Source organism: Tupaia chinensis, unplaced genomic scaffold (genome assembly GCF_000334495.1).
Source record: "Tupaia chinensis unplaced genomic scaffold, TupChi_1.0 Scaffold000238_1, whole genome shotgun sequence".
NCBI classification, from domain to species: domain Eukaryota; kingdom Metazoa; phylum Chordata; class Mammalia; order Scandentia; family Tupaiidae; genus Tupaia; species Tupaia belangeri.
In genome coordinates this window covers 5,809,385-5,822,776 of record NW_006159716.1, presented here as the reverse complement: position 1 = coordinate 5,822,776, position 13,392 = coordinate 5,809,385, and the positions used below count along the sequence as shown (strand labels likewise).

The 13,392-nt window shown below is 41.6% G+C and overlaps 1 protein-coding gene across 1 annotated transcript in view; it reads left to right on the top strand.

The window, feature by feature from the left end:
* DNAH8 (dynein axonemal heavy chain 8) overlaps positions 1-13,392 on the top strand; it is a 413,702-nt gene that overhangs the window by 381,816 nt on the left and 18,494 nt on the right. Inside the window, exons 88-90 of the mRNA XM_027771927.1 lie at positions 4,331-4,487; positions 10,952-11,104; positions 11,185-11,374. Of these exons, the coding sequence (XP_027627728.1) occupies positions 4,331-4,487; positions 10,952-11,104; positions 11,185-11,374 (500 nt within the window). The remainder of the gene's footprint in view (positions 1-4,330; positions 4,488-10,951; positions 11,105-11,184; positions 11,375-13,392) is intronic.

The window sequence follows — 13,392 nt, the reverse complement described above, 5'->3', positions numbered from 1 at the left end:
CTTCAGCTCCACCCACATGCACTCCAAGGCCACATGTTCCCACAAAATGCAGTTTTATCGTAAGTGAAGACGCATGGATAACTTCACCAGTAGCTCCTTAAGGTTCTGCCAGTTAGTGCAGCAAGTTCCACAAAAGGTTGTTTAATTCACTCTGAGGAATGAAGAGAAAGAAGGATTTAATTCTCTTTTTCTATAAGCTGTTAAGAGAGAGAGAGAGAGAGGGAGGGGCTCTTTCTGGTGGAGCATGAAGAGCATGGATTCGTAAGATGCATTTCAATGACCTCAGACATTTGTCAATCTTTCCTTTTTGTTGACTTCTTAGCACTTGAGATGGGCTTTGCCTATGAGTAACTCTTCCTTTTTTTTTTTTTTAAGAATTAGTTTATTTAACTTTATGTATTTACTTACTTATTTTTAATTTGACCAGAGAGAAACAGAGCAAGAGAGAAAGAGAGAGAGAAGGCAAGCCACCAAATCTGGGACTCAAACCACGGTCGGCCATGTGGGAGTGCATCACCCTTTAATCACCACCCCACCTGCCAGCCCCTCTCTGTTTTTCAATATGAAAATATTTTTAACTCTTTATCATAAAAATCATGCTTTCCTTTTTTTTTTTTTTTTGAGAAGTTTTTGCTATAAGGGCGTATGCACTTGCCAGACAGACAGAGAGAGACATAGAGACAGAAAGCGAGAAATCACCCTCCCAGGGGGATGGCCACACTAAATCCCCTCTCCTCCATTCTCCTCTCGGGATCCTGGACACGCACGCACACCTGCCCAACGTGAGTTTTAAGCCACCGGGTCTGGGACTTGAACTGCAGTCAACTACATGGGAATCCAGCGACATAGGCATTATGCTAACTGCTGGTCCCAGGAGTTATCTAACTTTTGACCATGAGCTCATGTCTATTGAAAATAAACTGTTGGATTCTTTGAGTCCTGCGTTTAGAATATATTGTTCTAGGGAAGAATTGTGTCTGCTTCCATCAGGAGCCACATAGATCTTCCTGACACTACTTTAAAACAAATTTTAGGTTAAAGGTTTTTCAAATTCACAAGTAATATGAATGAGTGTTAATGTCACAAATCTAGTGAATTGAGAATTTTCAAAAAGATCTCTCACCCAGCGCCGATTTAGACAGAACAAGTTACCTGTCCGATGAGTTATTTCTGGTTTGTTTTTTTCACGAAGGTTGTGACTCTGTGGTGTCCCAGATTTATGTAGGAATTTCCTATTCTACTTTGTGCCTTGGCTATGAGGATTTTACTCATCTCATTGTCCATCTGGTCAGAAACTCAAGAACACCAAGTTTCATTAATGCCCCAGAGTAAAATTTGGTTTATGTCTTTGGATTCCACTTTTCACTCTTTTTTTCTTAAGAGTTTATTATTTATTTCTTCCATGCTCCTGTCTAGGGAGATGTCCACATGCAGACCCAGAACCTTCCCATGTAGATCAGAGCACTGCATCTTACCGCTGTGCCTCTCTCTGGTCTCTCTACATTTTGTTCTATCTGGAGGATTTCTTAGTGTCTTGCCAGTTCAGTATTTTTAAAAAGATGTTTTCATATCTTATCCAGCATTTTTAGTTGTTTTCAGGAGGGTGACTCAGGGCAATTGCACTTGTACCATACTGCTAGAAATGTCTTATTTTTTCTTGAGGATGAAATCTTAGATGTAGAATTGCTAGATTAAAAGGTATGCAAATGTAAAAAAAAGATACATATCTCCTCTTTACAAAGGTTTATTATCTTTTTTTTTTTTTATTTTTCACAAAAACTAAAACAGGAAAACAGATCACTAACCTCAAGGATTTGCTGAATTCCTCTCAGTCTCACCTCTACCTCCTGTGAAGGGGGATGTGAACGTGATTGACATCTGGACAAGAGACAAAACTTACAAATGAAACAATACCCCTCCCCCCCTGCAAAATTAAATTAGGTGATGTTTACAGATAAACTAGTTCAGAAAAGACGGAAACATCTGGGTCTGGTCGTGCCGTGCCCCAGTTTGGGAAGTCTTCAGTGGTTTCTTATTGCCTTAGGGAAATGTTCAGAGTCCATGTTGCTCTGCGTGATCTGGCCCCTGCCTCATCTCAACTCTGGCTCCAACCTCAGAAGCCTTGCCTCTGTTCCTCAGATGCATTGAACTCCCCCTCACCTCTAGACCTTCTCTCTCTCTCTCTCTCCTTTTTTTTGGAGAGGTTTTTGCTATAGGGCACATACGCTCACCAGACAGAGACAGACAGAGAGACAGAAAGCGAGAAATCACTCCCCGGGAGATGGCCACACCACAATCCCTTCTCCTCCATTCTCCTCTTGGGATCTTGGGGACGCACGCACATGCGCCCAGCATGAGTTTAAACCACCGGACTGGGACTCAAACCACAGTCAACTACCTGGGAGTCCAGTGACATAGCCATTACACCATATGCTAGACCCTAGACCTTCTCTCTTATCTGAATGTCTTTCTCTTTTCTTGACTCCATCGCCTTTCTAACTTGCTGGTCCTTCGTATCTCAGCTTAGGTGTAACTTAAGAAATACTTACACTGACCTTTCACCTCCAACACACAACACACACATGCACACACATGCACACACATGCAACACACACACACACACACACACACACACAGGAGTGTCCAGATAACTGATCAAGCCAGCATCCCAGGAACAGGGACAACGTTTGGAGCATCTGGTTGACCCAAAAGAGAGCTAGAGACTAAATGCAAGAGATTGAATTCTGTTAAAGCACCCTATTTTTTTCTTCCACAGAATTTATTCTAATGGTCTTTTCTAATGTTCACTTCCTCTACTGGAGAACAGGACTATGGCCTGTTCACTATCATATCCTAGAACCTAGCTCAGTGCCTGGTCCATGGTAAATCATCATTGAATGGATATTACAGATGGGAGGCTGCATTTCAACAGATGGTGCAGGCAGATGCCAATAGATCACCTTGGAAATCATAAAACAAGAGGGAAAATAAAACAAAACAGAAAAGACCAAACAAATTTTAAACATTTTTAGAATTCAGTGAGGAAAGATGAGTGGTTCTCTTTGAACTAACCAATTGTCATATGATGATAGACCCTAATGACCAGTCCATAAGTGAGGGAAGGTGAGAGGGGATGTGCTCGTTGTCTAGCTGGAGTGTTTAGGTTAGCTCCAGTCAGCGCTGGTTTGTATTACCAAGGACACTTTGTGTAATCCTTTTTCCTGTGGATGGAGAGTTTTTCATTTCTCTGATGTTCTTGATGTCCCATTAGAGGGCGGGAAAATGGATCTCTAGGGTTTTTTTATTCCTATAGATTGATGGTAAGTTTTCTTTCTCTCTCTCTTTGGATTGGCATTATTATTATTATTATTATTATTATTATTATTATTATTTTGAGAGAAAGAGAGTTGTTTTTGCTATAGGGTGTGTGCACACACCAGAGAGACAGACAGACAGAAAGTGAGAAATCACCCCCTTGGGGGAATGGCCATGCCACAATCACCACTCCTTCATCCTCTTCTTGGGACTTTGGGAATGCATGCGCACATGCGTGGCGTGAGTTTCAAGCCACTGGGTTCAGGAGTCAAACTGCGGTTGACTACACGGGAGTCCAGATACACAATCATTACACCATCTGCTGGTCACTAGATTGGTATTTTAAAATTTTTATTTATTTATTTATTTTTTCTGAGACAGAGAGAGAGAAATCACCAACAGGGTCTTCATACCACACGCCACTGCATCCTCAGTCGGCCAGGATGACTGATACACACATACATGCCTGGTTGCCTGGTGCATACAGGAAGACCTCGGAATATAGACCTGGGACCTTCCCTTCTACAATGCAATATTGCATTATTGCTGTGCACTGCAGCTGGCCTGGCTGGCTTTTTTCTTCTTCTTCCTCTTCTTCTTCTTCTTCTGCTTCTTCTTCTGCTTCTTCTTCTTCTTCTTCTTCTTCTTCTTCTTCTTCTTCTTTTTTGAAGAAGGTTTTTTGTTATAGGATGCTTGCACTCACCAGAAAAACAGAGACAGAGAGACAGAAAGCAAGAAATCACCCCCCAGGGGGGGTGGTCACGCCACAGTCCCTTCTCCTCCATTCTCCTCTTGGGATCCTGGGCACGCATGCACATGGCATCAGTTTAAGCCGCTGGGTCCGGGACTTGAACCACAGTCAACTACATGGGAGTCCAGCGACACAGCCATTACGCTAACTGCTGGTCCCAGCTGGCTTTGATTTAAATGATTCTGTCGGTTCATTTTATCTTTGATAAGAATCTCCAAAGGCATGTTTTCCTGTCCCTTCTGAAGAGTTCTCTCTTTTTATCAGGTATCAGAGTAACACTGCTTCTGCTGTTCTGGAAACCATTACCAACATTCAACCCAAAGAGAGTGGAGGTGGAGTCGGAGAGACTCGGGAAGCCATTGTGTACAGATTATCTGAAGATATGCTGAGCAAACTGCCTCCTGATTACATTCCTCATGAGGTGAGCGCCCTTGCCTCACTGAGCATGCACAGCTGTCTTTGGGTTCCATGCTGCACAATCCTGGGTGTTTCAGTCCTTCCCTCTCTCTGCTCATACCTTCTTCCTTTTCTTCTCTCCCTGTTTTCCTTCTAGCCTTCTCTTTCTTCTCTTTTCTTAAACACCATGCAAATTATGACCTCCATTTTCTCCTATACCTTTCTCCCTTCACATTCCACTCCACTTTCTCTTTCAACTGCCTTTTCTGGACCTTTTTCTCATCTTTAATTTCTCTGTCTTCAGATGCTCAGACATCTAAACTAGATTAGAAACCTCTCTTATTTAAACCTGCTCTATTTTTTAATTTTCCTTTTTTTTTTGTCCCCTGAACCCCATTCTTCTCAGCCCCTTAGTCCTCGTAGGCAGATAATAGGAAAGCTAGTCATTTAACTGCATTCCCTCCCCAGAATGGTTGGCGATAATTTTCTACTTCATGGACCTCTCAGGTATTAGCTTGTTTGCCTAAATCAGCTTTTCTTAAAATTTTTATCTCAAGACCCCTTTACAAAAATATTGGAGACCCCAAAGAGCTTTTGTTTATAATATCCATTGAACATATTGGAAATTGAGACAGATTTTTAAAATATTGATTTATTTAAAAGTAATAGTAATAAGTCCATTTCATGTTAATATAAATAACATTCTACTTTAAAAATAAGTATATATTCCAAGACAAAGAAAACTCAAGGATAAGAGTGGGATTGTTTTGCATATTCACAAATCTCTTTAATGTTGTTTAATAGAAGACAACTGTATTTTCCTATCTGTCTCTGCATTCAATCTGATATGTGCCCTCTGGAAAACTCTGCTATATACTTGTGATAGAATAAGAGTTATAAAGTCAAAGAATGTCTTCGTAGTACTAGGAAAATAAGTCCCCAAGGGTGCTGGAGGTACCACACCACACTTTGAGAACTGCTAATCTAAATAAAAATATCAATTTTGGTAAAATTTCTGGGTGTTCTAAAAGTTCTGTCAAGTAACCTTCAACTTGGCCTCCTTCTTCATGCAGAAAGACAATGATAGTGTCCTGTGGCCATCAAGGGCCTCTCCTCTCCTGTTCTCAACCTCCATTCCTTCCCACTGATGGTCAAAGCTTTACCTGAATTCTTTAGTCTGAGTACTAGACTGGGTTGAGTCAAGTTTAACTCTTCAATGAAAAAGTCAGAGGCTTGGGTCAGCAGGAGCAGTGGAAGTTAAGGTGCTAGATTCCTCATGACTCAGTCCATGGCTGGAGTTCCAGACCTGGTGGCTTGACAGTTACACGGGGGCATGTGCATGCATGCCCGAAAATCCCCAAGAGGAGAATGGTGTAAATGGGACTACAGCATGGCCATTGCCCCAGGGCATGACTTCTCACTTTCTCTCTCTCTCTTTCCCGCTCTCTCTGTCTCTCTCTAGCAAGCAAACACACCCTAGAGCAAAAAACTGTAGAAGAAAAAAAAAGTCAAAGGCCGATTCCCAAATGCAGATGTAACTGTGGTCCTGTGTTACCACTGTTTTGCATCCTTGAGTCTGGGGGACATTTGTCACCTGGGAGCCACAGCTTCCTGGGCGACAACCTCCAGCTGCGGCTAGAACAGGGCAAGGTCATGGTTTGGGATCTAGGGCTCTGTCTTTCCCTCCTAGATGGAGTTGACCATAGAAGTACTGCATTTGGGTAAATGAAATACTAATTTAGTCATTTATTTGCACATCAAGACACCTAAGTCTAATTGCCATGAAAAATAATCTATCTTGTCGATTTTGTGGCACGTTACCTTCCTGTGCAGTGGATTTTGTTTGACTGTGTTACTAACCCTGAGTCTCTCACTGTTCGTGTAAACCAGTAGTCTCTCAAAACTTAGCAACATCAGAGAACCAGCAGTTAGCGTAATGGTTATGTCGCTGGACTCCCACTTAGTTGACCTCCATTCGCGTCCCGGACCCGGTGGCTTGAAACTCACGCCAGGCGCATGTGTGCGCGTGCCCAAGGTCCCGGGAGGAGAATGGAGGAGAAGGGATTGCGGCGTGACCATCCCCTCTGGGGGGTGATTTCTCACTTTCTGTCTCTATGTCTCTCTCTGTCTGGCGAGTGCATGCACCCTATAGCGAAAAAAAGAACTCTCAAAAAAAACCCCAAAAAACAAACAAAAAAAACAACTTAGCAACATCAGAGAAAACATTCTTTCCTATGATGCCTTTCTGTTATTTCCATTCAAAATTTCTTCACAACTTGTAACTACTGCACAATCAAAGCCTCCACGCTGACCCACTTTTGAAAACAGAGGTTTTCAAAAAGTTCATGGAAAATGGCTATTAGGAAAAAACTGTGCATGGATATTTTTTTTTGCACCAAAATAAACTCATACTTGAACTTCATTTTTCCACACACCTTTTGAAGTCTTATTGTATACCAACTATCTAGCATGCCTTAAGCTGTGCTAGAAAAATAATTTTAAATCTTTAAGGCAGAAAAGCAGTGGTGTTGATCAGATATTCTCTCAGATGCTCAAAACATTTCTACTATAGCAGATGATCTGTTTACTCGATTTTTTTTTAATCACTTCTGGAACTGACTGAATAAGTAGGAACAACTAGTAGAGATATTATTTATAAGTACCCAGTTACCAGTCTGAAGTTTTCTACACTTACTCAGTTATTAGAGTAGTGTCCTAATGGGACAATAGCTAGCGTTCTTGAATACTCATTGCATCCTGGGCTCTGCGTTAAGTGTTTTATACACAAGATGTCACTTAGCCCTTAGGACAGTCTTCTATCTCTTCTGTCTTCAAGACCACATACACCATGCACCATGAAAAGTATGTACTTACAGGAAGTATCAGCAGAAATTCAGTTAGAAGTAGAGCAAGAATTTGAACACAGAGGGATCTAAAACTACAGAGGATTCTAAAACCTGCAATCTTAATCAGTTTTAGCAATGAGTGCCTTTAACAACAAAAATGTTTTCTTGCCTCTTAAAACAACTTTTGTTTGCGTTATGTAGATGCTTTGGATATTGAGGTCAATGGTTTCATGAAGGGGTAATTATAGTAAGGAGAGAAAATATTTTTTAAGGAGACAAATATTTTAAGTGCATATTTTCAGGACTGATAGTGTGTGGTCTTATGAGGCAGAATAGCTGCCTGCCTCAGAAGTTTAAAACTGGCATGTGAAAGTGAGATAAAATCTGCTCTGTATGACTACACCACAGGTTTGGTATTAGCAGAAGAAGGTTTTATTTGTTTGTCTTTTTATTAATATTTATTTATTAGTTTTACTATAGGATGCGTGACCTCACTGGAGAGAGACAGAAAAGAACAGAGAGAGAGAAAGTGAGAAAGCAACCCCTGGGGGAATGACCTCGGCACAGGTCCTTCTGCACTTTCCTCTTGGGATTTTTGGCATGCACATACATGCACCTGGCCTGTTTTTCAAGCCTCTGGGTCCAGGTCTTGAACTGTGGAGTTGGCCACGTGGGATCTTCTGTCTTCAAGACCACATACACCATGCACCATGAAAAGTATGTACTTACAGGAAGTATCAGCAGAAATTCAGTTAGAAGTAGAGCAAGAATTTGAACACAGAGGGATCTAAAACTACAGAGGATTCTAAAACCTGCAATCTTAATCAGTTTTAGCAATGAGTGCCTTTAACAACAAAAATGTTTTCTTGCCTCTTAAAACAACTTTTGTTTGCGTTATGTAGATGCTTTGGATATTGAGGTCAATGGTTTCATGAAGGGGTAATTATAGTAAGGAGAGAAAATATTTTTTAAGGAGACAAATATTTTAAGTGCATATTTTCAGGACTGATAGTGTGTGGTCTTATGAGGCAGAATAGCTGCCTGCCTCAGAAGTTTAAAACTGGCATGTGAAAGTGAGATAAAATCTGCTCTGTATGACTACACCACAGGTTTGGTATTAGCAGAAGAAGGTTTTATTTGTTTGTCTTTTTATTAATATTTATTTATTAGTTTTACTATAGGATGCGTGACCTCACTGGAGAGAGACAGAAAAGAACAGAGAGAGAGAAAGTGAGAAAGCAACCCCTGGGGGAATGACCTCGGCACAGGTCCTTCTGCACTTTCCTCTTGGGATTTTTGGCATGCACATACATGCACCTGGCCTGTTTTTCAAGCCTCTGGGTCCAGGTCTTGAACTGTGGAGTTGGCCACGTGGGATCCAGCTACCTTAACCACCATGCCACCTGACTGACCTGTTTGTTTTTTAATATGAGAGAGTGTGTGCACATTCATAAGAGGCAGACAGAGGCACACTCCATAGGGCTTGGTCATGGTGTGATCCCCTTCCTTCAGTCCTCCCGCCCACCAGGAGCTTGGGCATGTGCGCACATGCCTGGCACGTTTTCAGGCTGACTGGGCTAGGGGATCCAAACATGGTTGACATGTGACTTCCAGCTCTGTGTCCAGTGTACTATTGACTGTGTCACAGACTGAGACAGAGGAAGGCTTTTAAGACCATGTGACAGTTGGAGTTACTCAGGCTTGGTTGAGTGGCCTTCATCAACAAGACCTCTATTCTGGTAACCTTCTAGCTGGAACTAAGTATCACTGATGTCACTAAGTGGATTCCTACATGGGAAGGAGTTTGTACTGAGAGTCATCTAAAACTTCTTCCGGTTCCAAGATCACTTTTTAGTGTCTTCTATTTTATAGATGAGACGTGTTCTAGAAAATCAGGCAGTAAAGTGAACTTTGTAAATCAAAATGTAATTATACCATTGACTTCCATAGTAGAAATGAACCTACATTACTACAGAAGAGACTATTCACCCCAGGAAAATAACAAAAATCTTATTTAAGACTATAGAAAATCTTTAATTTTATTAATAAAAGGACAATTTTAGGTTAAAGCAATAATCATACTCAAAGTAAAATCAGTACTAAAATTACTTTCTAGAGTCTGATTTTTTTTTTCCTAATCATGACTTTAGCTCTCCTTTAAAACTCTAAGCAAGGCAAAACCATGTGGGGGAAGGAGGTTGCTGTTAACATACTAAAGGTACCTGATGTAACACTGTGGTTAGTTCCCGGGTTTAATTTCCCACTTATGGGTAGCAAAACTATTCCTATAATTTCCTCTTCCATAGAGTGAATTTCCACAGAGTAGTCATTATACAAAGAGATGTTATAAATTGCTATTTAGCCACTGAAGGTTGAAGGACTGGGGATGGAGGCGAAAGCAAGGCCCTGGAGACTGCAAAACTGTGGGTTCTAGAACCAGAAACTCAGGAGAAGCTCTGAAGGTTGCTACTGTTGGATTATCCTCCACTGCCATGTTTATTGGGATGTTAATGTCACTTACTCCACCTGCACAGGTCCACCCATTCAGGGTGTCTAGTTTTATATCCCTGCTTCCCTTTGAGTTTATGGTTTCCCTCTTCATCTCTTGCACACTAGAAGTGACCCAGCTGCAGGAGAGCAGAGGTGTCCATTACTGAAAAGAAGCTTCGGCACCATGAAGGGGCCTATTCTGGAAGATGAGGAGGACCCGTCTCTAACACCCATGCCTCAGGAAGGGACGATGGGTGTCTCTGGCAGAGAATCCCACAGTTACTGGCTTCCTGGTGATCTGGGCTGACATCACGATACCCCCCGCCCCTCCGTGTGTCTATCCTGACCCCTCTGACTCTTATTCTGGCATCTCTCCAGTTATGGCCAACAGAGAGTTCAAATCCCTTCCTGAGTTCCTGCCAGTATTTATCATCAATCTTTTCTTAGACATATGTCCCTAAATTGAAATGTAGATAGGTATTGGCTTATTTTCCAATAATATTTATATTACTGTTCCCACAACCAGAGGCTTTTGTATCGATCTCTTAAAAATGGTCAATAAATGATAGGCCAAAAGGGACAAATGACAGGTGCTTAATGACTCTCCCACAAAGTCAAATATTTTCGTTGATTAGATTAGGTAAGGCTCTCCTTAGCTACCGTAATAGCCAATACGACAGTGATCTTCAGAAACTCCAACTGATCGTTTTCATTGGTAACTACTCTGTAAAGATTTTGGCTGTATTAACTTTCTGTGACATTTCTAATAATGACTCTGCAAGCATAATGAAAAAACAATTCCATTGTACTCTTTATAAAGGTTAGATTGCAAAAGAATATTGAACTGACACTTGGTACTTAATCATTTGAAAGGGAAAAAGGTACAATTTCATTTCAACTTTTTCAAGTACATTTGCAATTATCAACTAAGCACAATCAGTAGGAAATAAAAATCATTTTAGTTGAACAGTAGTTTTTGAAGCCCAGAAAATGAGGAATTTAATGGCAAGTTTGGTTCTGCAAGAGATATTTTAGAGTTCATTTGGGCTGGTAAAAATACATCCAGAGGAGAAACGGCATTGAGAATGAGGAAGCAGTGGAAGAGAAATAGCAGATGATAAAAATCTGTACTGTTTTGTATACGTTGTTTTAGGTGAAAGCTCGTTTGATAAAGATGGGACATCTTAATTCAATGAACATATTTCTAAGACAAGAAATTGATAGGATGCAAAAAGTCATCACTATACTCCGCAGCAGCTTGAGCGACCTGAAGCTGGCCATTGAGGGAACCATCATTATGAGTGAGGTGAGCTGTTACTCCCTGGGTCGTCATTCCCCCTTCTGCCGATTGTTCCTATTTGCCTATTTTATCTTTCTCTTCTTCAGAACTTGAGAGATGCCCTGGACAACATGTACGACGCTCGTATACCTCAGATCTGGAAAAGAGTGTCCTGGGATTCGTCCACTCTGGGCTTCTGGTTTACTGAGCTTTTGGAAAGAAATGCTCAGTTTTCTACTTGGATATTTGAAGGGAGGCCTAACGTGTTCTGGATGACCGGTTTCTTTAACCCCCAAGGTATACGCTCATAGGAGAGTGGACAAACGTGGAATTCCGCTTTGAGTTGGGTGGTAGCATTATGTGGTGAATGCACACTGACACGACATGGAAGGGGCTGGACAGAGCCTCTCTAAGGCTGGAGAACACAGATAATCCTTCCGTACATTTTCACAAATTCAGTCTGAAATTTTATCTATTCTATTGAGTCGTTGGAAAATGTAAAACGCAAATTCCAAACGACCCGGTAGTTCTTCTGTAACATGATGGCAAAACTCACCCTTTTGCTTTTCACTCACTTCTACAAGCCATCAAGGTATGACTAGGACACATGAATGGGTAAAAAATTTTTCTCTCAAACTTTACTTTTAAAATGTTTGTGATGGGGGACCAGCAGTTGGCATAATGGCTGTGTTGCTGGACTCCCACATAGTCGACCGCGGTTCGAGTCCCCGACCCGGGGGCTTAAACTCACGCTGGGTGCGTGTACATGCATGCCCAAGATCCCGAGAGGAGAATAGAGGAGAAGGGATTGCGGTGTGGCCATCCTACCAGGGGGTGATTTCTCGCTTTCTATCTCTGTTTCTCTCTGTCTTTTGGTTGAGTGCACACACCCTATAGCAAAAACCTCTCAAAAAAAAAAAAAAAGATTAAAATAAATGTTTGTGATGGAACCTGCAGATGGCATAATAGCTACATCACTGGACTCCCATGTAGTTGACCGCAGTTTGAGTCCCAGACCCGATGGCTTAAACTCACGCACATGCACCCGCCCAAAATCCCGAGAGGAGAATGGCGAAGGGATCGCTGTGTGGCCATCCTCCCTGGGGGATGATTTCTCACTTTCTGTCTCTTTGTCTCTCTCTGGCTTTCTGGCGAGTGCATGCGCCCTATAGCAAAAAACTCTTCCCTCCCCCCCAAAAAAGGAAGTAAAATGTTTGTGAAAATATCAAAAATGAAGCTTCAAAAGATGCAAAATTTGTTCCTATAGTTTAAAAAGGTAGACAAATTTAAAAAATGATCAAAAGCTTTATTTAATGAACTGAGGAGGGAGGTTCTTTCACCTCCTCAGTTATTTGTTTTTCCCGAAAGAGTGCTGTATAATTCTGCTTCATGTATTACTTCATTCTGGAAGTGTTTACTGAGAAAGCTACCACTCGATGTCATAGAGTTCATGAGATTCAGAAACACAACCCTCCACCCCCCCACACACATACTGAGGGCACATGCACCACCAGAGAGAGACAGAGAAGGAGAAAGGGGAAAGAGGGCAAGTGAGAAAGAACTCCATCACGGGGAATGGTCATGCTGCCACCTCTTCTTTCCCTTTCTGCCTCCTTTTGAGATTGGGGCATGCCTGCACACATGCCCAATGCGTTTCTCAAGCCACTGGCCCAAGACTCAAACTGTGCAGCCAGCCATGTAGGATCCAGCTGCCTAACCACCATGCCAGGGGCTGGCCCACAATTACTTCTTGTCTTACTACAACATGGGCACTTTTCCTCCAAGTAATTCTTGGCTAAAATGAGCAGATGCTGAGTTCCTTATGGTTTTACACCTTATAGCTCCATTCGTAATACAACTGAAGAAACATTCAAGTTAATAGATTTAGAATGAATTACTGCTACTTACAACAATGTGGTTGAGTTTTTTTAAAGTAATGTTGAGTAAAGGAACCCAAACAGATAACATGACACACTATATTCTTTCACCTATACAAAAATAAATAAATAAATAACAGGACAATGGCGCTACTGTGTTACAACTTAGGATAGGGCTGACCCATGACTAGGCGGTTATGGTAGCCAGAAACCACGTGACAGACCATTGCAGTTTGAATCTCAGCCCACGCAGCTGCAAAAACATGCCGGACATACGTGCCTGTCTCTCCAAAACCCCAGCAGGATGGAGAAATGGAGGAGAAGGCATCGAGGTGTGAACATGCTCCATTGGGGGGGTGTTTGCTCTCTCGCTCCAGCAAAAAAGAAAGAAAGAAAGAAAGAAAGAAAGAAAGAAAGAAAGAAAGAAAGAAAGAAAGG